At 53.5% G+C, this 27,227-nt stretch overlaps 1 protein-coding gene and 2 long non-coding RNA genes across 16 annotated transcripts in view; 1 reads left to right on the top strand and 2 right to left on the bottom strand.

Moving 5' to 3' along the window:
- Window positions 1-531: 531 nt before the first annotated feature.
- On the bottom strand, window positions 532-2,423 carry LOC127923300 (uncharacterized). 5 transcript variants are annotated; one of them, XR_008114008.1, is made up of 4 exons: window positions 1,876-2,423; window positions 1,446-1,802; window positions 1,254-1,372; window positions 532-1,073 (listed from the first exon to the last, which is right to left on the bottom strand). It is a non-coding gene; the product is annotated as an uncharacterized LOC127923300 (long non-coding RNA). The 5 variants fall into 5 exon arrangements; XR_008114010.1 differs by lacking the exon at window positions 1,876-2,423 and having other exon boundaries at window positions 532-1,121; window positions 1,446-1,827; XR_008114007.1 differs by lacking the exon at window positions 1,876-2,423 and having other exon boundaries at window positions 1,446-1,827.
- Window positions 2,190-3,248, top strand: LOC127923301 (uncharacterized). 10 transcript variants are annotated; one of them, XR_008114021.1, is made up of 4 exons: window positions 2,190-2,288; window positions 2,483-2,718; window positions 2,852-3,063; window positions 3,116-3,248. It is a non-coding gene; the product is annotated as an uncharacterized LOC127923301 (long non-coding RNA). The 10 variants fall into 10 exon arrangements; XR_008114012.1 differs by having other exon boundaries at window positions 2,252-2,396; window positions 2,463-2,718; XR_008114019.1 differs by having other exon boundaries at window positions 2,257-2,352.
- Window position 3,249: 1 nt separating this feature from the next.
- LOC127923297 (lysosomal alpha-glucosidase-like) overlaps window positions 3,250-27,227 on the bottom strand; it is a gene marked incomplete at its 5' end in the record, with an annotated part of 37,037 nt that continues 13,059 nt past the window's right edge. The window contains 6 exons of the mRNA XM_052507259.1: window positions 3,250-3,445; window positions 5,713-5,859; window positions 14,952-15,116; window positions 15,866-15,964; window positions 19,355-19,496; window positions 20,247-20,395. Of these exons, the coding sequence (XP_052363219.1) occupies window positions 3,383-3,445; window positions 5,713-5,859; window positions 14,952-15,116; window positions 15,866-15,964; window positions 19,355-19,496; window positions 20,247-20,395 (765 nt within the window). The remainder of the gene's footprint in view (window positions 3,446-5,712; window positions 5,860-14,951; window positions 15,117-15,865; window positions 15,965-19,354; window positions 19,497-20,246; window positions 20,396-27,227) is intronic.

Below are 27,227 nucleotides of genomic sequence, written 5' to 3'. Positions count from 1 at the left end.
TGAGCCCTACATTAAAGACATTTAATGAGCCCTACATTAAAGAATAAAGACATTTAATGAGCCCTACATTAAAGACATTTAATGAGCCCTACATTAAAGACATTTAATGAGCCCTACATTAAAGACATTTAATGAGCCCTACATTAAAGACATTTAATGAGCCCTACATTAAAGACATTTAATGAGCCCTACATTAAAGACATTTAATGAGCCCAAGCCCCAAAAAAGTCCAAAATATTGTGCCGTTATCCACTACATATATGATATAGGCTACTTGCACGACAGAAAAACAGAAAAGCCCATAGATGTAGCTATATCCTCTGTTGGGTAAATAAATTAAACTCGCTCCAGGAGGCTTGTTGAGTGTGAACTGTATTACTATACTGTATATTATATGGACTGGAATCACATTGTTCAAACCATGATAATATAATAGGAGTGTGAACTGTATTACTATACTGTATTATACTGTATTATATGGACTGGAATCACATTGTTCAAACCATGATACAGCTGGAAGAGACATGCAGCTAGTAGAGGCGAGCTGATTTTATTTGAACTTTGGTAATATAATAATAGGGCCTTACGTATAATTAACAGGCTGACAAATACCTTTCATAATATTTCTTGCACTGATTTAAAGCAACGATATTCGAGTGACAAGCAGTTTTAAAACTCTGCAGCCGCAATACAAATTACAAATCTTTACAATTAAAAAAACAAGGTGACCCTGAAAGCCAGATAGAGATGGGTAAATTAGATGCTTATTCAGTCTTTATATTACTGTAGCCTAGGCTGTGCCTCAGTAAATGTAGGCCTTCCTGTCACACGGGGAAAAAAAATACTATCACCACCACTATAAAGCTTCACAGAGACTATACCTGTCCCAAATGACACCCTATACCCTATATACAAGGGTGGTATTTGGGACAGACTATTTTTGGCATAGTTACAGCAGACAGGAAGGAAGTAGCCCCCTAGACCAGGGATCATCAACTAGACTCAGACAGGGAGGAAGTAGCCCCCTAGACCAGGGATCATCAACTAGATTCAGACAGGGAGGAAGTAGCCCCCTAGACCAGGGATCATCAACTAGATTCAGACAGGAAGGAAGTAGCCCCCTATACCAGGGATCATCAACTAGACTCAGACAGGGAGGAAGTAGTCCCCTAGACCAGCCCTAGACCAGGGATCATCAACTAGATTCAGACAGGGAGGAAGTAGCCCCCTATACCAGGGATCATCAACTAGACTCAGACAGGGAGGAAGTAGTCCCCTAGACCAGGGATCATCAACTAGATTCAGACAGGGAGGAAGTAGCCCCCTAGACCAGGGATCATCATCTAGATTCAGACAGGGAGGAAGTAGCCCCCTAGACCAGGGATCATCAACTAGACTAAGACAGGGAGGAAGTAGGCCCCTAGACCAGGGATCATCAACTAGACTCAGACAGGGAGGAAGTAGTCCCCTAGACCAGGGATCATCAACTAGACTCAGACAGGGAGGAAGTAGGCCCCTAGACCAGGGATCATCAACTAGACTCAGACAGGGAGGAAGTAGCCCCCTAGACCAGGGATCATCAACTAGACTCAGACAGGGAGGAAGTAGCCCCCTAGACCAGGGATCATCAACTAGACTCAGACAGGGAGGAAGTAGCCCCCTAGACCAGGGATCATCAACTAGACTCAGACAGGGAGGAAGTAGCCCCCTAGACCAGGGATCATCAACTAGACTCAGACAGGGAGGAAGTAGCCCCTCAGACAGGGAGCAAGTAGCCCCTCAGACAGGGAGCAAGTAGCCCCCTAGACCAGGGATCATCAACTAGACTCAGACAGGGAGGAAGTAGCCCCCTAGACCAGGGATCATCAACTAGACTCAGACAGGGAGGAAGTAGCCCCTCAGACAGGGAGGAAGTAGTAGCAACGGGCCGATATGTTTCGTGAGCGGATAGTTGGGTCCGGAATATAATTACAAATCATTTGTAGACTGTAAATTTCACTGCAAACAAGCCCAAACAAACAGATAAAATAATTAGACTAAAACACAATCATTTCAAACCTTGCCTACATGTGTATATAATCACGTGTTTCTCTACTATGCCTGGGAACACATTTACAAAATAAAAATAACTGTTTTTTAAAAATGTCTAACAATAAAAATGAAATATCTTGTCTTGATATACAAAATATGCTCAGAAAACTGGGAGGGGGTCAAATAAAACCAGTTGGGGAACCCAGTCCTAGACACTGGTCCTAGATCAGTGGTTAGGATAGTATCTAATGGTTCAGGTGAGGATTGTAGGAGGGTAATCTGGTCCTAGATCAGTGGTTAGGTTAGTATCTAATGGTTCAGGTTAGGATTGTAGGAGGGTAATCTGGTCCTAGATCAGTGGTTCGGTTAGTATCTAATGATTCAGGTTAGGATTGTATAGGAGGGTAATCTGGTCCTAGATCAGTGGTTAGGTTAGTATCTAATGGTTCAGGTTAGGATTGTAGGAGGGTAATCTGGTCCTAGATCAGTGGTTCGGTTAGTATCTAATGGTTCAGGTGAGGATTGTAGGAGGGTAATCTGGTCCTAGATCAGTGGTTCGGTTAGTATCTAATGGTTCAGGTGAGGATTGTAGGAGGGTAATCTGGTCCTAGATCAGTGGTTAGGTTAGTATCTAATGGTTCAGGTTAGGATTGTAGGAGGGTAATCTGGTCCTAGATCAGTGGTTCGGTTAGTATCTAATGATTCAGGTTAGGATTGTATAGGAGGGTAATCTGGTCCTAGATCAGTGGTTAGGTTAGTATCTAATGGTTCAGGTTAGGATTGTGTCAGGAGGGTAATCTGGTCCTAGATCAGTGGTTAGGTTAGTATCTAATGGTTCAGGTTAGGATTGTAGGAGGGTAATCTGGTCCTAGATCAGTGGTTCGGTTAGTATCTAATGGTTCAGGTTAGGATTGTAGGAGGGTAATCTGGTCCTAGATCAGTGGTTAGGTTAGTATCTAATGGTTCAGGTTAGGATTGTAGGAGGGTAATCTGGTCCTAGATCAGTGGGTAGGTTAGTATCTAATGGTTCAGGTCAGGATTGTAGGAGGGTAATCTGGTCCTAGGTTAGTATCTAATGGTTCAGGTTAGGATTGTAGGAGGGTAATCTGGTCCTAGATCAGTGGGTAGGATAGTATCTAATGGTTCAGGTCAGGATTCAATCCCACCCGGAGCAACATATGGTGTGTCCTACAGTGGGCGTGTTTTGAGCCCTGGTAGTACACTATATAGGGAATAGGGTGCCATTTGGGTCACGGCCGTGGGGAGTAAAGCAGTAGAGACCGTCAGGGAAGGAAAACCATCAACATTCCAAAAGGTCGGAATTCACATTTTTTTGGGGGGGAAAAAGCTGTTAGATCCAACTGATGGTGAAGTTCTGGCTGAGATTCAGTCCCAGATCTGTTACAGTCAACACCTGGAGGGAGACGAACAGGAGAAACAGAGATACATTAATGTCATTTTGCTCTCAACATGGGGAGACTCAACTACTACTAGTCAACTCACACATTTCCTAGGGGGCAAAGGTCAGGATGGATAGTGTCATTTTTACCAGCCTTGTCGGTGTCGTAACAAACCCCCAACATCTAGTGGAAAGCCTTCCCAGAAGAGTGGAGGCTGTTATAGCAGCAATGTTCCAACATCTAGTGGAAAGCCTTCCCAGAAGAGTGGAGGCTGTTATAGCAGCAATGTTCCAACATCTAGTGGAAAGCCTTCCCAGAAGAGTGGAGGCTGTTATAGCAGCAATGTTCCAACATCTAGTGGAAAGCCTTCCCAGAAGAGTGGATGCTGTTATAGCAGCAATGTTCCAACATCTAGTGGAAAGCCTTCCCAGAAGAGTGGAGGCTGTTATAGCAGCAATGTTCCAACATCTAGTGGAAAGCCTTCCCAGAAGAGTGGAGGCTGTTATAGCAGCAATGTTCCAACATCTAGTGGAAAGCCTTCCCAGAAGAGTGGAGGCTGTTATAGCAGCAATGTTCCAACATCTAGTGGAAAGCCTTCCCAGAAGAGTGGAGGCTGTTATAGCAGCAATGTTCCAACATCTAGTGGAAAGCCTTCCCAGAAGAGTGGAGGCTGTTATAGCAGCAATGTTCCAACATCTAGTGGAAAGCCTTCCCAGAAGAGTGGAGGCTGTTATAGCAGCAAAGTTCGAACATCTAGTGGAAAGCCTTCCCAGAAGAGTGGATGCTGGGGGTCTCCCGAGTGGCTGAGCGGTCTAAGGCACTACATGTGTGACAATGGGAGACCCACGAGGGGACGCACAATTGGCCCAGCGGTGACGCACAATTGGCCCGGCTGCGGGTCTCCCGAGTGTCGGGGCAGGCTAAGGCACTACATGTGTGACACTGGGAGACCCACGAGGTGACGCACAATTGACCCAGCGTCGTCGAGGGTTAGGGGAGGGTTTGGCCGGCTGGGATGTCCTTGTCCCGTCCTGCTCTAGCGACTCCTGTGGCGGGCCACGCTGACACGGTCGCCAGGTGCACTGCGTTTCCTCCGACACATCGGTGCGGTTGGCTTCCGGGTTCAGCGACCAGTGTGTCTAGAAGCAGTGGGACTTGGCGGGGTTTCAGAGGACGCACGGCTCTCGACCTTCGCCTCTCCCGAGTCCATACGGGAGTTGCAGCGATGGGACAAGACTAACTACCAATTGGATGTCACGAAATTGGGGAGAAAAATATCATCAGAGGAGAACTGTCCGTGCACGACGACTACATTTACAAATGGCACCTTGTGCTTTTCTGCTATTACAACTCAACACAACCACTACATTTACAAATTGCACCTTGTGCTTTTCTGCTATTACAACTCAACACAACAACTACATTTACAAATGGCACCTTGTGCTTTTCTGCTATTACAACTCAACACGACGACTACATTTACAAATGGCACCTTGTGCTTTTCTGCTATTACAACTCTCAACACAACAACTACATTTACAAATGGCACCTTGTGATTTTCTGCTATTACAACTCAACAACTACATTTACAAATGGCACCTTGTGCTTTTCTGCTATTACAACTCAACACAACAACTACATTTACAAATGGCACCTTGTGCTTTTCTGCTATTACAACTCAACACCACGACTACATTTACAAATGGCACCTTGTGCTTTTCTGCTATTACAACTCAACACCACGACTACATTTACAAATGGCACCTTGTGCTTTTCTACTATTACAACTCAACACGACGACTACATTTACAAATGGCACCTTGTGCTTTTCTACTATTACAACTCAACACGACCACGTTCCTTATTTTATTTGTACTTTTTTTTTCGTCCCTCCGAAACACGATCCCGCCAAGCCGCACTGCTTCTGGACACAGTCGGAGGAAACACTGTACCAGCTGGCGACCGAAGTCAGCGCGCACTGCGCCCGGCCCGCCACAAGGAGTCGCTAGAGCGCGATGAGACAAGGACAACCCGGACGGCGCTGGGCCAATTGTGCGCCACCTCATGAGTCTCCCCGTCGCGGCTGGCTGCGACACAGCCCGGGATCAAACCCGGATCTGTAATGGCGCCTCTAGCACTGATCAATGCCTTAGACCCCTGCGCCACTCGGGAGGTCCCTACATTCCTTTAAAAAAATGTTTTATTGTGAGTATGGCTGCTCTAAAACATTATCTGAACTTTAAAAAACACTTAACCTTTGACTCCTGACACCAAGTCTCACCTGATTGGCTCTGTAGGTGAATGCAGCATCATGGGAGTTGACCGTAACCCTGGTAGGCTCCACCTTCACGCCATAGAAGGAGGCTGTTTCCACGGTGATGTAGGAAGCCTCCACGTGGTCGTGCAGCACCTCCGATGTCATCGTGTTCTAGAACACAATAGGTAGAGAAGAGGTGAAGGTTATAGTGTTAGTAGAACCAGCTGTCATGGTTATAGTGGTTAGAGCGTTGGACTAGTAACTGGAAGGTTGCATAGTGGTCGGAGCGTACCGGTCTGTAGTGGTCGGAGCGTACCGGTCTGTAGTGGTCGGAGCGTACCGGTCTGTAGTGGTCGGAGCGTACCGGTCTGTAGTGGTCGGAGCGTACCGGTCTGTAGTGGTCGGAGCGTACTGGTCTGTAGTGGTCGGAGCGTACCGGTCTGTAGTGGTCGGAGCGTACTGGTCTGTAGTGGTCGGAGCGTACCGGTCTGTAGTGGTCGGAGCGTACCGGTCTGTAGTGGTCTGTAGTGGTCGGAGCGTACGGTCTGTAGTGGTCGGAGCGTACTGGTCTGTAGTGGTCGGAGCGTACCGGTCTGTAGTGGTCGGAGCATACTGGTCTGTAGTGGTCGGAGCGTACCGGTCTGTAGTGGTCGGAGCGCACCGGTCTGTAGTGGTCGGAGCGTACCGGTCTGTAGTGGTCGGAGCGCATCGGGTCTGTAGTGGTCTGTAGTGGTCGGAGCGTACTGGTCTGTAGTGGTCGGAGCGTACCGGTCTGTAGTGGTCGGAGCGTACTGGTCTGTAGTGGTGGGAGCGTACAGGTCTGTAGTGGTGGGAGCGTACTGGTCTGTAGTGGTCGGAGCATACTGGTCTGTAGTGGTGGGAGCGTACTGGTCTGTAGTGGTCGGAGCGTACTGGTCTGTAGTGGTCGGAGCGTACTGGTCTGTAGTGGTCGGAGCGTACCGGTCTGTAGTGGTGGGAGCGTACCGGTCTGTAGTGGTCGGAGCGTACTGGTCTGTAGTGGTCGGAGCGTACTGGTCTGTAGTGGTCGGAGCGTACTGGTCTGTAGTGGTCGGAGCGTACTGGTCTGTAGTGGTCGGAGCGTACTGGTCTGTAGTGGTCGGAGCGTACCGGTCTGTAGTGGTCGGAGCGTACCGGTCTGTAGTGGTCGGAGCGTACCGGTCTGTAGTGGTCGGAGCGTACCGGTCTGTAGTGGTCGGAGCGTACCGGTCTGTAGTGGTCGGAGCGTACTGGTCTGTAGTGGTCGGAGCGTACTGGTCTGTAGTGGTCGGAGCGTACCGGTCTGTAGTGGTGGGAGCGTACCGGTCTGTAGTGGTGGGAGCGTACTGGTCTGTAGTGGTCGGAGCGTACTGGTCTGTAGTGGTAGGAGCGTACTGGTCTGTAGTGGTCGGAGCATACTGGTCTGTAGTGGTCGGAGCGTACCCGTTCTGTAGTGGTCGGAGCGTACCGGTCTGTAGTGGTCGGAGCGTACACGGTCTGTAGTGGTCGGAGCGTACCGGTCTGTAGTGGTCGGAGCGTACCGGTCTGTAGTGGTCGGAGCGTACTGGTCTGTAGTGGTCGGAGCGTACTGGTCTGTAGTGGTCGGAGCGTACTGGTCTGTAGTGGTCGGAGCGTACTGGTCTGTAGTGGTCGGAGCGTACTGGTCTGTAGTGGTCGGAGCGTACTGGTCTGTAGTGGTCTGTAGTGGTCGGAGCGTACTGGTCTGTAGTGGTCGGAGCGTACTGGTCTGTAGTGGTCGGAGCGTACTGGTCTGTAGTGGTCGGAGCGTACCGGTCTGTAGTGGTCGGAGCGTACTGGTCTGTAGTGGTCGGAGCGTACTGGTCTGTAGTGGTCGGAGCGTACTGGTCTGTAGTGGTCGGAGCGTACTGGTCTGTAGTGGTCGGAGCGTACTGGTCTGTAGTGGTCGGAGCGTACTGGTCTGTAGTGGTGGGAGCGTACCGGTCTGTAGTGGTCGGAGCGTACTGGTCTGTAGTGGTCGGAGCGTACTGGTCTGTAGTGGTCGGAGCGTACTGGTCTGTAGTGGTCGGAGCGTACTGGTCTGTAGTGGTCGGAGCGTACTGGTCTGTAGTGGTCGGAGCGTACTGGTCTGTAGTGGTGGGAGCGTACTGGTCTGTAGTGGTCGGAGCGTACTGGTCTGTAGTGGTCGGAGCGTACTGGTCTGTAGTGGTCGGAGCGTACTGGTCTGTAGTGGTGGGAGCGTACTGGTCTGTAGTGGTCGGAGAAGTACTGGTCTGTAGTGGTCGGAGCGTACCGGTCTGTAGTGGTCGGAGCGTACTGGTCTGTAGTGGTCGGAGCGTACTGGTCTGTAGTGGTCGGAGCGTACTGGTCTGTAGTGGTCTGTAGTGGTCGGAGCGTACTGGTCTGTAGTGGTCGGAGCGTACTGGTCTGTAGTGGTCGGAGCGTACTGGTCTGTAGTGGTCGGAGCATACTGGTCTGTAGTGGTCGGAGCGTACCGGTCTGTAGTGGTCGGAGCGTACTGGTCTGTAGTGGTCGGAGCGTACGGTCTGTAGTGGTCGGAGCGTACCGGTCTGTAGTGGTCTGTAGTGGTCGGAGCGTACTGGTCTGTAGTGGTCGGAGCGTACCGGTCTGTAGTGGTCGGAGCGTACTGGTCTGTAGTGGTGGGAGCGTACAGGTCTGTAGTGGTGGGAGCGTACTGGTCTGTAGTGGTCGGAGCATACTGGTCTGTAGTGGTGGGAGCGTACTGGTCTGTAGTGGTCGGAGCGTACTGGTCTGTAGTGGTCGGAGCGTACTGGTCTGTAGTGGTCGGAGCGTACTGGTCTGTAGTGGTGGGAGCGTACCGGTCTGTACTGGTCGGAGCGTACTGGTCTGTAGTGGTCGGAGCGTACTGGTCTGTAGTGGTCGGAGCGTACTGGTCTGTAGTGGTCGGAGCGTACTGGTCTGTAGTGGTCGGAGCGTACTGGTCTGTAGTGGTCGGAGCGTACCGGTCTGTAGTGGTCGGAGCGTACTGGTCTGTAGTGGTCGGAGCGTACTGGTCTGTAGTGGTGGGAGCGTACTGGTCTGTAGTAGTCGGAGCGTACATCGTCTGTAGTGGTCGGAGCGTACTGGTCTGTAGTGGTCGGAGCGTACCGGTCTGTAGTGGTCGGAGCGTACCGTTCTGTAGTGGTGGGAGCGTACTGGTCTGTAGTGGTCGGAGCGTACTGGTCTGTAGTGGTCGGAGCGTACTGGTCTGTAGTGGTCGGAGCGTACTGGTCTGTAGTGGTCGGAGCGTACTGGTCTGTAGTGGTCGGAGCGTACCGGTCTGTAGTGGTCGGAGCGTACTGGTCTGTAGTGGTCGGAGCGTACCGGTCTGTAGTGGTCGGAGCGTACCGGTCTGTAGTGGTCGGAGCGTACTGGTCTGTAGTGGTCGGAGCGTACTGGTCTGTAGTGGTCGGAGCGTACTGGTCTGTAGTGGTCGGAGCGTACTGGTCTGTAGTGGTCGGAGCGTACTGGTCTGTAGTGGTCGGAGCGTACTGGTCTGTAGTGGTCGGAGCGTACTGGTCTGTAGTGGTCGGAGCGTACTGGTCTGTAGTGGTCTGTAGTGGTCGGAGCGCATGGTCTGTAGTGGTCGGAGCGTACTGGTCTGTAGTGGTCGGAGCGTACTGGTCTGTAGTGGTCTGTAGTGGTCGGAGCGTACCGGTCTGTAGTGGTCTGTAGTGGTCGGAGCGTACCAGTCTGTAGTGGTCTGTAGTGGTCGGAGCGTACTGGTCTGTAGTGGTCTGTAGTGGTCGGAGCGTACCGGTCTGTAGTGGTCTGTAGTGGTCGGAGCGCACCGGTCTGTAGTGGTCGGAGCGTACTGGTCTGTAGTGGTCGGAGCGCACCGGTCTGTAGTGGTCGGAGCGCACGGTCTGTAGTGGTCGGAGCATACTGGTCTGTAGTGGTCGGAGCGCATACCGGTCTGTAGTGGTCGGAGCGTATGGTCTGTAGTGGTCGGAGCGTACTGGTCTGTAGTGGTCTGTAGTGGTCGGAGCGTACTGGTCTGTAGTGGTCGGAGCGCACCGGTCTGTAGTGGTCGGAGCGTACTGGTCTGTAGTGGTGGGAGCGTACAGGTCTGTAGTGGTGGGAGCGTACTGGTCTGTAGTGGTCGGAGCATACTGGTCTGTAGTGGTGGGAGCGTACTGGTCTGTAGTGGTCGGAGCGTACTGGTCTGTAGTGGTCGGAGCGTACTGGTCTGTAGTGGTCGGAGCGTACTGGTCTGTAGTGGTGGGAGCGTACCGGTCTGTAGTGGTCGGAGCGTACTGGTCTGTAGTGGTCGGAGCGTACTGGTCTGTAGTGGTCGGAGCGTACTGGTCTGTAGTGGTCGGAGCGTACTGGTCTGTAGTGGTCGGAGCGTACTGGTCTGTAGTGGTCGGAGCGTACCGGTCTGTAGTGGTCGGAGCGTACTGGTCTGTAGTGGTCGGAGCGTACTGGTCTGTAGTGGTCGGAGCGTACCGGTCTGTAGTGGTCGGAGCGTACCGGTCTGTAGTGGTCTGTAGTGGTCGGAGCGTACTGGTCTGTAGTGGTCGGAGCGTACTGGTCTGTAGTGGTCGGAGCGTACTGGTCTGTAGTGGTCGGAGCGTACTGGTCTGTAGTGGTCGGAGCGTACCGGTCTGTAGTGGTCGGAGCGTACCGGTCTGTAGTGGTCGGAGCGTACCGGTCTGTAGTGGTCGGAGCGTACCGGTCTGTAGTGGTCTGTAGTGGTCGGAGCGTACTGGTCTGTAGTGGTCGGAGCGTACCGTTCTGTAGTCGGAGCATACTGGTCTGTAGTGGTGGGAGCGTACAGGTCTGTAGTGGTGGGAGCGTACTGGTCTGTAGTGGTCGGAGCATACTGGTCTGTAGTGGTGGGAGCGTACTGGTCTGTAGTGGTCGGAGCGTACTGGTCTGTAGTGGTCGGAGCGTACTGGTCTGTAGTGGTCGGAGCGTACTGGTCTGTAGTGGTGGAGCGTGCACCGGTCTGTACTGGTCGGAGCGTACTGGTCTGTAGTGGTCGGAGCGTACTGGTCTGTAGTGGTCGGAGCGTACTGGTCTGTAGTGGTCGGAGCGTACTGGTCTGTAGTGGTCGGAGCGTACTGGTCTGTAGTGGTCGGAGCGTACCGGTCTGTAGTGGTCGGAGCGTACTGGTCTGTAGTGGTCGGAGCGTACTGGTCTGTAGTGGTGGGAGCGCACCGGTCTGTAGTAGTCGGAGCGTACGGTCTGTAGTGGTCGGAGCGTACTGGTCTGTAGTGGTCGGAGCGTACCGGTCTGTAGTGGTCGGAGCGTACCGTTCTGTAGTGGTGGGAGCGTACTGGTCTGTAGTGGTCGGAGCGTACTGGTCTGTAGTGGTCGGAGCGTACTGGTCTGTAGTGGTCGGAGCGTACTGGTCTGTAGTGGTCGGAGCATACTGGTCTGTAGTGGTCGGAGCGTACTGTTCTGTAGTGGTCGGAGCGCACCGGTCTGTAGTGGTTGGAGCGTACCGGTCTGTAGTGGTCGGAGCGTACATCTGTAGTGGTCGGAGCGTACTGGTCTGTAGTGGTCGGAGCGTACTGGTCTGTAGTGGTCGGAGCGTACTGGTCTGTAGTGGTCGGAGCGTACTGGTCTGTAGTGGTCGGAGCGTACTGGTCTGTAGTGGTCGGAGCGTACTGGTCTGTAGTGGTCGGAGCGTACTGGTCTGTAGTGGTCGGAGCGTACTGGTCTGTAGTGGTCTGTAGTGGTCGGAGCGTACCGGTCTGTAGTGGTCGGAGCGTACCGGTCTGTAGTGGTCGGAGCGTACCGGTCTGTAGTGGTCTGTAGTGGTCGGAGCGTACCGGTCTGTAGTGGTCTGTAGTGGTCGGAGCGTACCGGTCTGTAGTGGTCTGTAGTGGTCGGAGCGTACTGGTCTGTAGTGGTCTGTAGTGGTCGGAGCGTACCGGTCTGTAGTGGTCTGTAGTGGTCGGAGCGTACCGGTCTGTAGTGGTCGGAGCGTACTGGTCTGTAGTGGTCGGAGCGTACGGTCTGTAGTGGTCGGAGCGCACCGGTCTGTAGTGGTCGGAGCATACTGGTCTGTAGTGGTCGGAGCGTACCGGTCTGTAGTGGTCGGAGCGTACCGGTCTGTAGTGGTCTGAGCGTACCGGTCTGTAGTGGTCTGTAGTGGTCGGAGCGTACTGGTCTGTAGTGGTCGGAGCGTACCGGTCTGTAGTGGTCGGAGCGTACTGGTCTGTAGTGGTGGGAGCGTACAGGTCTGTAGTGGTGGGAGCGTACTGGTCTGTAGTGGTCGGAGCATACTGGTCTGTAGTGGTGGGAGCGTACTGGTCTGTAGTGGTCGGAGCGTACTGGTCTGTAGTGGTCGGAGCGTACTGGTCTGTAGTGGTCGGAGCGTACTGGTCTGTAGTGGTGGGAGCGTACCGGTCTGTAGTGGTCGGAGCGTACTGGTCTGTAGTGGTCGGAGCGTACTGGTCTGTAGTGGTCGGAGCGTACTGGTCTGTAGTGGTCGGAGCGTACTGGTCTGTAGTGGTGGAGCGTACTGGTCTGTAGTGGTCGGAGCGTACCGGTCTGTAGTGGTCGGAGCGTACTGGTCTGTAGTGGTCGGAGCGTACTGGTCTGTAGTGGTGGGAGCGTACATCGGTCTGTAGTAGTCGGAGCGTACCGGTCTGTAGTGGTCGGAGCGTACTGGTCTGTAGTGGTCGGAGCGTACCGGTCTGTAGTGGTCGGAGCGTACCGTTCTGTAGTGGTGGAGCGTACTGGTCTGTAGTGGTCGGAGCGTACTGGTCTGTAGTGGTCGGAGCGTACTGGTCTGTAGTGGTCGGAGCATACTGGTCTGTAGTGGTCGGAGCGTACGGTCTGTAGTGGTCGGAGCGTACCGGTCTGTAGTGGTCGGAGCGTACCGGTCTGTAGTGGTCGGAGCGTACCGGTCTGTAGTGGTCGGAGCGTACTGGTCTGTAGTGGTCGGCGCACTGGTCTGTAGTGGTCGGAGCGTACTGGTCTGTAGTGGTCGGAGCGTACTGGTCTGTAGTGGTCGGAGCGTACTGGTCTGTAGTGGTCGGAGCGTACTGGTCTGTAGTGGTCGGAGCGTACTGGTCTGTAGTGGTCGGAGCGTACTGGTCTGTAGTGGTCTGTAGTGGTCGGAGCGTACATCGGTCTGTAGTGGTCGGAGCGTACTGGTCTGTAGTGGTCGGAGCGTACTGGTCTGTAGTGGTCTGTAGTGGTCGGAGCGTACACGGTCTGTAGTGGTCTGTAGTGGTCGGAGCGTACAGGTCTGTAGTGGTCTGTAGTGGTCGGAGCGTACTGGTCTGTAGTGGTCTGTAGTGGTCGGAGCGTACCTGTAGTGGTCTGTAGTGGTCGGAGCGTACCTCTGTAGTGGTGGGAGCGCATCCCTGTAGTGGTCGGAGCGTACCGGTCTGTAGTGGTCGGAGCGTACAGGTCTGTAGTGGTCGGAGCGTCCGGTCTGTAGTGGTCGGAGCGTACTGGTCTGTAGTGGTCGGAGCGTACTGGTCTGTAGTGGTCGGAGCGCATCGGTCTGTAGTGGTCGGAGCGTACCGGTCTGTAGTGGTCGGAGCGTACTGGTCTGTAGTGGTCGGAGCATACTGGTCTGTAGTGGTGGGAGCGTACTGGTCTGTAGTGGTCGGAGCGCAGGTCTGTAGTGGTCGGAGCGTACTGGTCTGTAGTGGTCGGAGCGTACTGGTCTGTAGTGGTCTGTAGTGGTCGGAGCGTACCGGTCTGTAGTGGTCGGAGCGTACTGGTCTGTAGTGGTGGGAGCGTACTGGTCTGTAGTGGTCGGAGCGTACTGGTCTGTAGTGGTGGGAGCGTACTGGTCTGTAGTGGTGGAGCGTACCGGTCTGTAGTGGTCGGAGCGTACCACACCTGTAGTGGTCGGAGCGTACTGGTCTGTAGTGGTCGGAGCGTACTGGTCTGTAGTGGTGGGAGCGTACTGTTCTGTAGTCGGAGCGTACTGGTCTGTAGTGGTCGGAGCGTACTGGTCTGTAGTGGTGGGAGCGTACCGTTCTGTAGTCGGAGCGTACTGGTCTGTAGTGGTCGGAGCGTACTGGTCTGTAGTGGTGGGAGCGTAAAGCCGTTCTGTAGTCGGAGCGTACTGGTCTGTAGTGGTCGGAGCGTACTGGTCTGTAGTGGTGGGAGCGCACTGTTCTGTAGTGGTCGGAGCGTACTGGTCTGTAGTGGTCTGTAGTGGTCGGAGCGTACCGGTCTGTAGTGGTCGGAGCGTACTGGTCTATAGTGGTGGGAGCGTACCGGTCTGTAGTGGTCGGAGCGTACTGGTCTGTAGTGGTCGGAGCGTACTGGTCTGTAGTGGTCGGAGCGTACTGGTCTGTAGTGGTGGGAGCGTACTGGTCTGTAGTGGTCGGAGCGTACTGGTCTGTAGTGGTCTGTAGTGGTCGGAGCGCACCGGTCTGTAGTGGTCGGAGCGTACCGGTCTGTAGTGGTCGGAGCGTACTGGTCTGTAGTGGTCGGAGCGTACCGTTCTGTAGTGGTCTGTAGTGGTCGGAGCGTACTGGTCTGTAGTGGTCGGAGCGTACCGGTCTGTAGTGGTCGGAGCGTACTGGTCTGTAGTGGTCGGAGCGCACCGTTCTGTAGTGGTCGGAGCGTACCGGTCTGTAGTGGTCTGTAGTGGTCGGAGCGTACCGGTCTGTAGTGGTCTGTAGTGGTCGGAGCGTACTGGTCTGTAGTGGTCGGAGCGTACTGGTCTGTAGTGGTCGGAGCGTACTGGTCTGTAGTGGTCGGAGCGTACCGTTCTGTAGTCGGAGCGTACTGGTCTGTAGTGGTCGGAGCGTACCGGTCTGTAGTGGTCGGAGCGTACTGGTCTGTAGTGGTCGGAGCGTACCGTTCTGTAGTGGTCGGAGCGTACGGTCTGTAGTGGTCTGTAGTGGTCGGAGCGTACCGGTCTGTAGTGGTCGGAGCGTACGGTCTGTAGTGGTCGGAGCGTACTGGTCTGTAGTGGTCGGAGCGTACTGGTCTGTAGTGGTCGGAGTGTACTGGTCTGTAGTGGTCGGAGCGTACTGGTCTGTAGTGGTCGGAGCGTACTGGTCTGTAGTGGTCGGAGCGTGGTCTGTAGTGGTCGGAGCATACCGGTCTGTAGTGGTCGGAGCGTACCGGTCTGTAGTGGTCGGAGCGTACCGGTCTGTAGTGGTCGGAGCATACTGGTCTGTAGTGGTCGGAGCGTACTGGTCTGTAGTGGTCGGAGCGTACTGGTCTGTAGTGGTGGGAGCGTACTGGTCTGTAGTGGTGGTAGCGTACTGGTCTGTAGTGGTCGGAGCGTACTGGTCTGTAGTGGTCTGTAGTGGTCTGTAGTGGTGGGAGCGTACCTTCACCACAGTGAACACTACGTGAGCGTACTGGTCTGTCTCAAAGGTGTCGATGCTCTCTCCGTCGTCCCAGAACAGCTCTCCTCCGGCCGAGCCGTCTTCAGACAGACTGGACACGAGGTGGAGCGGCTGACCACTGCTCACAAACAGGGTTGTGTTGGGACGCTACACAGGGAGCAACACACAGAGAGACGCACACAGACAGCGACAGAGAGAGACAGAGACACACAGACACAGAGAGAGAGACACACAGACACAGAGAGAGAGACACACAGACACAGAGAGAGAGACACACAGACACAGAGAGAGAGAGACACACAGACACAGAGAGAGAGAGAGACACACAGACACAGAGAGAGAGAGACACACACAGACACAGAGAGAGAGAGACACACAGACACAGAGAGAGAGAGACACACAGACACAGAGAGAGAGAGACACACACAGACAGAAACACACACAAACACACACAGAAACAGACAGACGGACACAGCGAGAACGAAAGAGACAGAGGGAGAGGAATAGAGAGACACACAGTGATGAATTATTTTCGATATGGATGCCTGACCATCCACTTTGTGTCATCTTCCTATTAACCCTCTGAAACCCTGTAGATGGTTGTCATTATTCTGACCTTTATTTAACTGGGCCAGTCAGTTAAGAACAAATTATGATTTACAATGACGGCCTACCCATGGGCCAGACCCGGACGACGCTGGGCTAATTGTGCGCCGCCCTATGGGACTCCCAATCACAGCCGGTTGTAATTCAGCCTGGAATCGAAACGGGGTCTGTAGTGACGCCTCGAGCACTGACTGTGTTCTTATGCAGGGCCTTCGACCGCTGCACCTCCTCGGGAGCCCCAATAACATGGATGAGCCAGCTACCTGACGATCTATTGTCTGTCTGTTTACCTGTGTAGGTATGACAGCTCCTTCTCTCAGGTGAAGGTTGATATGCTCTAGAGGAGCCTTGAGCCTCAACTCTTCTCCTTTACTACGGATAGAATCACCCTGGGGGAGAGACAGAGAGAGAGAGAGAGACACAGAGAGAGACACAGAGAGAGACAGAGAGAGAGACACAGAGAGAGAGACACAGAGAGAGAGACACAGAGAGAGACAGAGAGACAGACAGAGAGAGAGAGACACAGAGAGAGAGACACAGAGAGAGAGACACAGAGAGAGAGACACAGAGAGAGAGAGACAGAGAGAGAGAGACAGAGAGAGAGAGACAGAGAGAGAGACAGAGAGACAGAGACAGAGAGACAGAGACAGAGAGACAGAGAGAGAGACAGAGAGACAGAGAGAGAGACAGAGGAGAGAGACAGTGAGAGACAGAGAGAAGAGATTCAATATTCAGCATGTGCATTATACACTGAACAAAACATTATGAACACCTGCTCTTTCCATGACAGACTGACCAGGTGAATCCAGGTGAAAGCTATGATCCCTTATTGATGTCACTTGTTAAATCCACTTCAATCAGTGTAGCTGAAGGGGAGGAGACAGGTTAAAGAAGGATTTTAAACCTTGAGACAAGTGAGACTGTCTGCCATTCAGAGGGTGAATGGGCAAGACAAAATATTTAAGTGCCTTTGAACAGGGTAAGGCAGGTGCCAGGCAGGTGCCAGGTAGGTGCCAGGTAGGTGCCAGGTGCGCCGGTTTTTGTCAAGAACTGCAACGCTGCTGGGTTTTTCCCTGCTCAGCAGTTTCCTGTGTGTATCAAGAATGGTCCACCACACAAAGGACATCCAACCAACTTGACACAACAATGGGAAGCATTGGAGTCAACACGGACCAGCATCCCTGTGAAACGCTTTCCACACCTTGTGGAGTCAACATGGACCAGCATCCCTGTGAAACGCTTTCCACACCTTGTGGAGTCAACATGGACCAGCATCCCTGTGAAACGCTTTCCACACCTTGTGGAGTCAACATGGACCAGCATCCCTGTGAAACGCTTTCCACACCTTGTGGAGTCAACATGGACCAGCATCCCTGTGAAACGCTTTCCACACCTTGTGGAGTCAACATGGACCAGCATCCCTGTGGAACGCTTTCCACACCTTGTGGAGTCCACATGGACCAGCATCCCTGTGAAACGCTTTCCACACCTTGTGGAGTCAACATGGACCAGCATCCCTGTGAAACGCTTTCCACACCTTGTGGAGTCAACATGGACCAGCATCCCTGTGAAACGCTTTCCACACCTTGTGGAGTCAACATGGACCAGCATCCCTGTGAAACGCTTTCCACACCTTGTGGAGTCAACATGGACCAGCATCCCTGTGAAACACTTTCCACACCTTGTGGAGTCAACATGGACCAGCATCCCTGTGGAATGCTTTCCACACCTTGTGGAGTCAACATGGACCAGCATCCCTGTGGAACGCTTTCGACACCTTGTGGAGTCAACATGGACCAGCATCCCTGTGAAACGCTTTCAACACCTTGTGGAGTCAACATGGACCAGCATCCCTGTGGAACGCTTTCCACATGGACCAGCATCCCTGTGAAACGCTTTCCACACCTTGTGGAGTCCACATGGACCAGCATCCCTGTGGAAACGCTGTCCACACCTTGTGGAGTCCACATGGACCAGCATCCCTGTGGAAACGCTGTCCACACCTTGTGGAGTCAACATGGACCAGCATCCCTGTGGAACGCTTTCCACATGGACCAGCATCCCTGTGAAGCCTTGTGGAGTCCAGGCCCCCCTGACAAATCAAGGCTGTTCTGAATGGGGGTGTAACTCAATATCAGGAAGGTGTTCCTAATATTTTGTCCACTCAGTGGAAGTGCCGTTGTCTGAAGCCTGAAACAAAAGCCTTGTAACTGCCATCGCAATCTATTTGTCATTACCCAGAATTCCTACTAGTTGTGTCCTGTGTGATCCAGTGGTTCCAGCTGGTCCCGCCCACTGCCCTTAGACTCCACCTCCCAATCATCTGGTACATTTCAGTCCTTCATTTAAATAAAACTCTTATCCACTTACAGTAGTGAGAGACAGAGTTTTACGTACTGGTCCCTCGGGGAATCAAACCCACAACCCTGGCGTTGCAAGCACCGCCCCACTACCAACCGAGCCCCACGGACAATCTTTATCCAACACTTTACCGTCTCATCAATAAAGCTGAACATATATCAATACTAAAAGGAGTGTTCCCAGTCCTTAAAAAACACCCTTATTATCTTTAATAATTACTGTAGCTGTGTTCTTACCGTGTAGTAGAGACCTGGGGTTGGGGTTATTAAGGGTTATTAAGGGTTATGTATAGTTAATATATATAGCTGTGTTGTTACTGTATAGTAGAGACCTGGGGTTGGGGTTATTAAGGGTTATTAAGGGTTATGTATAGTTAATATATATAGCTGTGTTCTTACTGTATAGTAGAGACCTGGGGTTAGGGTTATTAAGGGTTATTAAGGGTTATGTATAGTTAATATATATAGCTGTGTTCTTACTGTATAGTAGAGACCTGGGGTTAGGGTTATTAAGGGTTATTAAGGGTTATGTATAGTTAATATATATAGCTGTGTTCTTACTGTATAGTAGAGACCTGGGGTTAGGGTTATTAAGGGTTATGTATAGTTAATATATATAGCTGTGTTCTTACTGTATAGTAGAGACCTGGGGTTAGGGTTATTAAGGGTTATGTATAGTTAATATATATAGCTGTGTTCTTACTGTATAGTAGAGACCTGGGGTTAGGGTTATTAAGGGTTATTAAGGGTTATGTATAGTTAATATATATAGCTGTGTTCTTACTGTATAGTAGAGACCTGGGGTTGGGGTTATTAAGGGTTATGTATAGTTAATATATATAGCTGTGTTCTTACTGTATAGTAGAGACCTGGGGTAGGGGTTATTAAGGGTTATTAAGGGTTATGTATAGTTAATATATATAGCTGTGTTCTTACTGTATAGTAGAGACCTGGGGTTGGGGTTATTAAGGGTTATGTATAGTTAATATATATAGCTGTGTTCTTACTGTATAGTAGAGACCTGGGGTTAGGGTTATTAAGGGTTATTAAGGGTTATGTATAGTTAATATATATAGATGTGTTCTTACTGTATAGTAGAGACCTGGGGTTGGGGTTATTAAGGGTTATTAAGGGTTATGTATAGTTAATATATATAGCTGTGTTCTTACTGTATAGTAGAGACCTGGGGTTGGGGTTATTAAGGGTTATTAAGGGTTATATATAGTTAATATATATAGCTGTGTTCTTACTGTATAGTAGAGACCTGGGGTTGGGGTTATTAAGGGTTATTAAGGGTTATATATAGTTAATATATATAGCTGTGTTCTTACTGTATAGTAGAGACCTGGGGTTAGGGTTATTAAGGGTTATTAAGGGTTATTAAGGGCTATTAAGGGTTATATATAGCTGTGTTCTTACCGTGTAGTAGTCGTACCAGAGACCCTGAGGGAAGTAGCCCACAACATAGTCCACACCTGGATCTAATACTGGTGTCACCATCAAACTCTTCCCCCATAGGAACTGTCTGTCTATCCCATACGTTCTCACGTCCTTGGGGAACCTAAAGATATGAACACACATTGGTCAGGAACATCCTGAAAGAGCTGTGTGTGTGTGTCCCAGTGTGTCCGTGTCCCAGTGTGTGTGTGTGTGTCCCAGTGTGTGTGTGTGTCCCAGTGTGTGTGTGTGTGTGGTGTGTGTCCCAGTGTGTGTGTCCCAGTGTGTGTCCCAGTGTGTGTGTCCCAGTGTGTGTCCCAGTGTGTGTGTCCCAGTGTGTGTGTGTGTGGTGTGTGTCCCAGTGTGTGTGTCTGTGTGTGTGTGTGTGTGTGTCCCAGTGTGTGTGTGTCCCAGTGCGTGTGTGTGTGTGTGTGTAGTGTGTGTCCCAGTGTGTGTGTGTCCCAGTGTGTGTCCGAGTGTGTGTCCCAGTGTGTCCGTCCCAGTGTGTGTGTCCCAGTGTGTGTGTCCCAGTGTGTGTGTGTGTGTGTGTGTGTGTGTGGCTGTGTGTCCCAGTGTGTGTGTCCTAGTGCGTGTGTGTGTGTGTGTGTGTGTAGTGTGTGTCCCAGTGTGTGTGTGTAGTGTGTGTCCCAGTGTGTGTGTGTCCCAGTGTGTGTCCGAGTGTGTGTCCCAGTGTGTGTGTCCCAGTGTGTGTGTCCCAGTGTGTGTGTGTGTAACTCACTCGAACAGCAGAGGCCGAGCGACGGTGTGTCCGTGTGTGTGTCCCAGTGTGTGTCCCAGTGTGTGTGTCCCAGTGTGTGTGTCCCAGTGTGTGTGTCCCAGTGTGTGTGTCCCAGTGTGTGTGTGTGTAACTCACTCGAACAGCAGAGGCCGAGCGACGGTGTGTCCGTGTGTGTGCGCGCGGTGGAACAGCGTGTAGAGCAGCGGGAACAGAGAGGAGCGAAGCAGCAGAGACTGTTTCATGGCTGAACGGCCTGAAGGGCTGAACACTGGGGGGTCCTGAGGCTGGGAGGAGAGAGACAGAATATACAGGCTGAAGGGCTGAACACTGGGGGGTCCTGAGGCTGGGAGGAGAGAGACAGAATATACAGGCTGAAGGGCTGAACACTGGGGGTCCTGAGGCTGGGAGGAGAGAGAGAATATACAGGCTGAAGGGCTGAACACTGGGGGGTCCTGAGGCTGGGAGGAGAGACAGAATATACAGGCTGAAGGGCTGAACACTGGGGGGTCCTGAGGCTGGGAGGAGAGAGACAGAATATACAGGCTGAAGGGCTGAACACTGGGGGGTCCTGAGGCTGGGAGGAGAGAGAGAATATACAGGCTGAAGGGCTGAACACTGGGGGGTCCTGAGGCTGGGAGGAGAGAGACAGAATATACAGGCTGAAGGGCTGAACACTGGGGGGTCCTGAGGCTGGGAGGAGAGAGACACAGAATATACAGGCTGAAGGGCTGAACACTGGGGGTCCTGAGGCTGGGAGGAGAGAGACAGAATATACAGGCTGAAGGGCTGAACACTGGGGGTCCTGAGGCTGGGAGGAGAGAGAGAATATACAGGCTGAAGGGCTGAACACTGGGGGGTCCTGAGGCTGGGAGGAGAGAGAAATATACAGGCTGAAGGGCTGAACACTGGGGGTCCTGAGGCTGGGAGGACAGAGACAGAATATACAGGCTGGAGGGCTGAACACTGGGGGGTCCTGAGGCTGGGAGGAGAGAGACAGAATATACAGGCTGAAGGGCTGAACACTGGGGGGTCCTGAGGCTGGGAGGAGAGAGAGAATATACAGGCTGAAGGGCTGAACACTGGGGGGTCCTGAGGCTGGGAGGAGAGAGACACAGAATATACAGGCTGAAGGGCTGAACACTGGGGGTCCTGAGGCTGGGAGGAGAGAGACAGAATATACAGGCTGAAGGGCTGAACACTGGGGGGTCCTGAGGCTGGGAGGAGAGAGACAGAATATACAGGCTGAAGGGCTGAACACTGGGGGTCCTGAGGCTGGGAGGAGAGAGACAGAATATACAGGCTGGAGGGCTGAACACTGGGGGTCCTGAGGCTGGGAGGAGAGAGACAGAATATACAGGCTGAAGGGCTGAACACTGGGGGTCCTGAGGCTGGGAGGAGAGACAGAATATACAGGCTGGAGGGCTGAACACTGGGGGTCCTGAGGCTGGGAGGAGAGAGACAGAATATACAGGCTGAAGGGCTGAACACTGGGGGTCCTGAGGCTGGGAGGAGAGAGACAGAATATACAGGCTGAAGGGCTGAACACTGGGGGGTCCTGAGGCTGGGAGGAGAGACACAGAATATACAGGCTGAAGGGCTGAACACTGGGGGGTCCTGAGGCTGGGAGGAGAGACACAGAATATACAGGCTGAAGGGCTGAACACTGGGGGTCCTGAGGCTGGGAGGAGAGAGACACAGAATATACAGGCTGAAGGGCTGAACACTGGGGGGTCCTGAGGCTGGGAGGAGAGAGACAGAATATACAGGCTGGAGGGCTGAACACTGGGGGGTCCTGAGGCTGGGAGGAGAGACAGAATATACAGGCTGGAGGGCTGAACACTGGGGGGTCCTGAGGCTGGGAGGAGAGAGACAGAATATACAGGCTGGAGGGCTGAACACTGGGGGGTCCTGAGGCTGGGAGGAGAGAGACAGAATATACAGGCTGGAGGGCTGAACACTGGGGGGTCCTGAGGCTGGGAGGAGAGAGACAGAATATACAGGCTGAAGGGCTGAACACTGGGGGGTCCTGAGGCTGGGAGGAGAGAGACAGAATATACAGGCTGAAGGGCTGAACACTGGGGGGTCCTGAGGCTGGGAGGAGAGAGACAGAATATACAGGCTGAAGGGCTGAACACTGGGGGGTCCTGAGGCTGGGAGGAGAGACACAGAATATACAGGCTGAAGGGCTGAACACTGGGGGGTCCTGAGGCTGGGAGGAGAGACACAGAATATACAGGCTGAAGGGCTGAACACTGGGGGTCCTGAGGCTGGGAGGAGAGACACAGAATATACAGGCTGAAGGGCTGAACACTGGGGGGTCCTGAGGCTGGGAGGAGAGAGACAGAATATACAGGCTGGAGGGCTGAACACTGGGGGGTCCTGAGGCTGGGAGGAGAGACAGAATATACAGGCTGAAGGGCTGAACACTGGGGGGTCCTGAGGCTGGGAGGAGAGAGACAGAATATACAGGCTGGAGGGCTGAACACTGGGGGGTCCTGAGGCTGGGAGGAGAGAGACAGAATATACAGGCTGGAGGGCTGAACACTGGGGGGTCCTGAGGCTGGGAGGAGAGAGACAGAATATACAGGCTGAAGGGCTGAACACTGGGGGGTCCTGAGGCTGGGAGGAGAGAGACACAGAATATACAGGCTGAAGGGCTGAACACTGGGGGGTCCTGAGGCTGGGAGGAGAGAGACAGAATATACAGGCTGAAGGGCTGAACACTGGGGGGTCCTGAGGCTGGGAGGAGAGAGACAGAATATACAGGCTGAAGGGCTGAACACTGGGGGGTCCTGAGGCTGGGAGGAGAGAGACAGAATATACAGGCTGGAGGGCTGAACACTGGGGGGTCCTGAGGCTGGGAGGAGAGAGACAGAATATACAGGCTGAAGGGCTGAACACTGGGGGGTCCTGAGGCTGGGAGGAGAGAGACAGAATATACAGGCTGAAGGGCTGAACACTGGGGGGTCCTGAGGCTGGGAGGAGAGACACAGAATATACAGGCTGAAGGGCTGAACACTGGGGGGTCCTGAGGCTGGGAGGAGAGAGACAGAATATACAGGCTGGAGGGCTGAACACTGGGGGGTCCTGAGGCTGGGAGGAGAGAGACAGAATATACAGGCTGGAGGGCTGAACACTGGGGGTCCTGAGGCTGGGAGGAGAGAGATAGAATATACAGGCTGGAGGGCTGAACACTGGGGGGTCCTGAGGCTGGGAGGAGAGAGACAGAATATACAGGCTGGAGGGCTGAACACTGGGGGGTCCTGAGGCTGGGAGGAGAGAGACAGAATATACAGGCTGAAGGGCTGAACACTGGGGGGTCCTGAGGCTGGGAGGAGAGAGACAGAATATACAGGCTGGAGGGCTGAACACTGGGGGGTCCTGAGGCTGGGAGGAGAGAGAGAATATACAGGCTGAAGGGCTGAACACTGGGGGGTCCTGAGGCGGGGAGGAGAGACACAGAATATATGGGCTGAAGGGCTGAACACTGGGGGGTCCTGAGGCTGGGAGGAGAGACACAGAATATACAGGCTGAAGGGCTGAACACTGGGGGGTCCTGAGGCTGGGAGGAGAGAGACAGAATATACAGGCTGGAGGGCTGAACACTGGGGGGTCCTGAGGCTGGGAGGAGAGACAGAATATACAGGCTGAAGGGCTGAACACTGGGGTCCTGAGGCTGGGAGGAGAGAGACAGAATATACAGGCTGGAGGGCTGAACACTGGGGGTCCTGAGGCTGGGAGGAGAGACACAGAATATACAGGCTGAAGGGCTGAACACTGGGGGGTCCTGAGGCTGGGAGGAGAGAGACAGAATATACAGGCTGAAGGGCTGAACACTGGGGGTCCTGAGGCTGGGAGGAGAGAGACACAGAATATACAGGCTGGAGGGCTGAACACTGGGGGTCCTGAGGCTGGGAGGAGAGACACAGAATATACAGGCTGAAGGGCTGAACACTGGGGGTCCTGAGGCTGGGAGGAGAGAGAGAGAATATACAGGCTGAAGGGCTGAACACTGGGGGTCCTGAGGCTGGGAGGAGAGAGACAGAATATACAGGCTGGAGGGCTGAACACTGGGGGTCCTGAGGCTGGGAGGAGAGAGACAGAATATACAGGCTGAAGGGCTGAACACTGGGGGTCCTGAGGCTGGGAGGAGAGAGACAGAATATACAGGCTGGAAGGGCTGAACACTGGGGGTCCTGAGGCTGGGAGGAGAGAGACAGAATATACAGGCTGAAGGGCTGAACACTGGGGGTCCTGAGGCTGGGAGGAGAGAGACAGAATATACAGGCTGGAGGGCTGAACACTGGGGGTCCTGAGGCTGGGAGGAGAGAGACACAGAATATACAGGCTGGAGGGCTGAACACTGGGGGTCCTGAGGCTGGGAGGAGAGAGACAGAATATACAGGCTGAAGGGCTGAACACTGGGGGGTCCTGAGGCTGGGAGGAGAGAGACACAGAATATACAGGCTGGAGGGCTGAACACTGGGGGTCCTGAGGCTGGGAGGAGAGAGAGAATATACAGGCTGAAGGGCTGAACACTGGGGGGTCCTGAGGCTGGGAGGAGAGAGAGAATATACAGGCTGAAGGGCTGAACACTGGGGGGTCCTGAGGCTGGGAGGAGAGAGACAGAATATACAGGCTGAAGGGCTGAACACTGGGGGGTCCTGAGGCTGGGAGGAGAGAGACAGAATATACAGGCTGAAGGGCTGAACACTGGGGGGTCCTGAGGCTGGGAGGAGAGAGACAGAATATACAGGCTGGAGGGCTGAACACTGGGGGGTCCTGAGGCTGGGAGGAGAGAGACAGAATATACAGGCTGAAGGGCTGAACACTGGGGGGTCCTGAGGCTGGGAGGAGAGAGACAGAATATACAGGCTGAAGGGCTGAACACTGGGGGGTCCTGAGGCTGGGAGGAGAGAGACAGAATATACAGGCTGAAGGGCTGAACACTGGGGGGTCCTGAGGCTGGGAGGAGAGAGACAGAATATACAGGCTGGAGGGCTGAACACTGGGGGGTCCTGAGGCTGGGAGGAGAGAGACAGAATATACAGGCTGGAGGGCTGAACACTGGGGGGTCCTGAGGCTGGGAGGAGAGAGACACAGAATATACAGGCTGGAGGGCTGAACACTGGGGGGTCCTGAGGCTGGGAGGAGAGAGAGAATATACAGGCTGGAGGGCTGAACACTGGGGGTCCTGAGGCTGGGAGGAGAGAGAGAATATACAGGCTGAAGGGCTGAACACTGGGGGGTCCTGAGGCTGGGAGGAGAGAGACAGAATATACAGGCTGAAGGGCTGAACACTGGGGGGTCCTGAGGCTGGGAGGAGAGAGACAGAATATACAGGCTGGAGGGCTGAACACTGGGGGGTCCTGAGGCTGGGAGGAGAGAGAGAGAATATACAGGCTGAAGGGCTGAACACTGGGGGGTCCTGAGGCTGGGAGGAGAGAGACAGAAAATACAGGCTGAAGGGCTGAACACTGGGGGTCCTGAGGCTGGGAGGAGAGAGACAGAATATACAGGCTGGAGGGCTGAACACTGGGGGGTCCTGAGGCTGGGAGGAGAGAGACAGAATATACAGGCTGAAGGGCTGAACACTGGGGGGTCCTGAGGCTGGGAGGAGAGAGACAGAATATACAGGCTGGAGGGCTGAACACTGGGGGGTCCTGAGGCTGGGAGGAGAGAGACAGAATATACAGGCTGGAGGGCTGAACACTGGGGGGTCCTGAGGCTGGGAGGAGAGAGACAGAATATACAGGCTGAAGGGCTGAACACTGGGGGGTCCTGAGGCTGGGAGGAGAGAGACAGAATATACAGGCTGGAGGGCTGAACACTGGGGGGTCCTGAGGCTGGGAGGAGAGACACAGAATATACAGGCTGAAGGGCTGAACACTGGGGGGTCCTGAGGCTGGGAGGAGAGACACAGAATATACAGGCTGAAGGGCTGAACACTGGGGGGTCCTGAGGCTGGGAGGAGAGAGACAGAATATACAGGCTGGAGGGCTGAACACTGGGGGGTCCTGAGGCTGGGAGGAGAGAGACAGAATATACAGGCTGAAGGGCTGAACACTGGGGGGTCCTGAGGCTGGGAGGAGAGAGACAGAATATACAGGCTGAAGGGCTGAACACTGGGGGGTCCTGAGGCTGGGAGGAGAGAGACAGAATATACAGGCTGAAGGGCTGAACACTGGGGGGTCCTGAGGCTGGGAGGAGAGAGACAGAATATACAGGCTGGAGGGCTGAACACAGGGGGGTCCTGAGGCTGGGAGGAGAGAGACACAGAATATACAGGCTGGAGGGCTGAACACTGGGGGGTCCTGAGGCTGGGAGGAGAGAGACAGAATATACAGGCTGGAGGGCTGAACACTGGGGGTCCTGAGGCTGGGAGGAGAGAGACAGAATATACAGGCTGGAGGGCTGAACACTGGGGGTCCTGAGGCTGGGAGGAGAGAGACAGAATATACAGGCTGAAGGGCTGAACACTGGGGGGTCCTGAGGCTGGGAGGAGAGAGACAGAATATACAGGCTGAAGGGCTGAACACTGGGGGGTCCTGAGGCTGGGAGGAGAGAGACAGAATATACAGGCTGGAGGGCTGAACACTGGGGGTCCTGAGGCTGGGAGGAGAGAGACAGAATATACAGGCTGAAGGGCTGAACACTGGGGGGTCCTGAGGCTGGGAGGAGAGAGACAGAATATACAGGCTGAAGGGCTGAACACTGGGGGGTCCTGAGGCTGGGAGGAGAGAGACAGAATATACAGGCTGAAGGGCTGAACACTGGGGGGTCCTGAGGCTGGGAGGAGAGAGACAGAATATACAGGCTGAAGGGCTGAACACTGGGGGTCCTGAGGCTGGGAGGAGAGAGACAGAATATACAGGCTGAAGGGCTGAACACTGGGGGTCCTGAGGCTGGGAGGAGAGAGACAGAATATACAGGCTGAATATACTGAACACTGGGGGTCCTGAGGCTGGGAGGATAGACACACAGAATATACAGGCTATACAGACACACAGAATACTGGGGGTCCTGAGGCTGACACACAGAATATACAGAATATACAGACACACAGAGCACACAGAATATACAGACACACAGAATATACAGACACACAGAATATAC

This window comes from Oncorhynchus keta, unplaced genomic scaffold (assembly GCF_023373465.1).
Source record: "Oncorhynchus keta strain PuntledgeMale-10-30-2019 unplaced genomic scaffold, Oket_V2 Un_contig_29200_pilon_pilon, whole genome shotgun sequence".
In the NCBI taxonomy this organism is placed as follows: domain Eukaryota; kingdom Metazoa; phylum Chordata; class Actinopteri; order Salmoniformes; family Salmonidae; genus Oncorhynchus; species Oncorhynchus keta.
The sequence above is the reverse complement of the archived record's forward strand: the minus strand, read 5'-3'. Positions and strand labels throughout refer to the sequence as shown.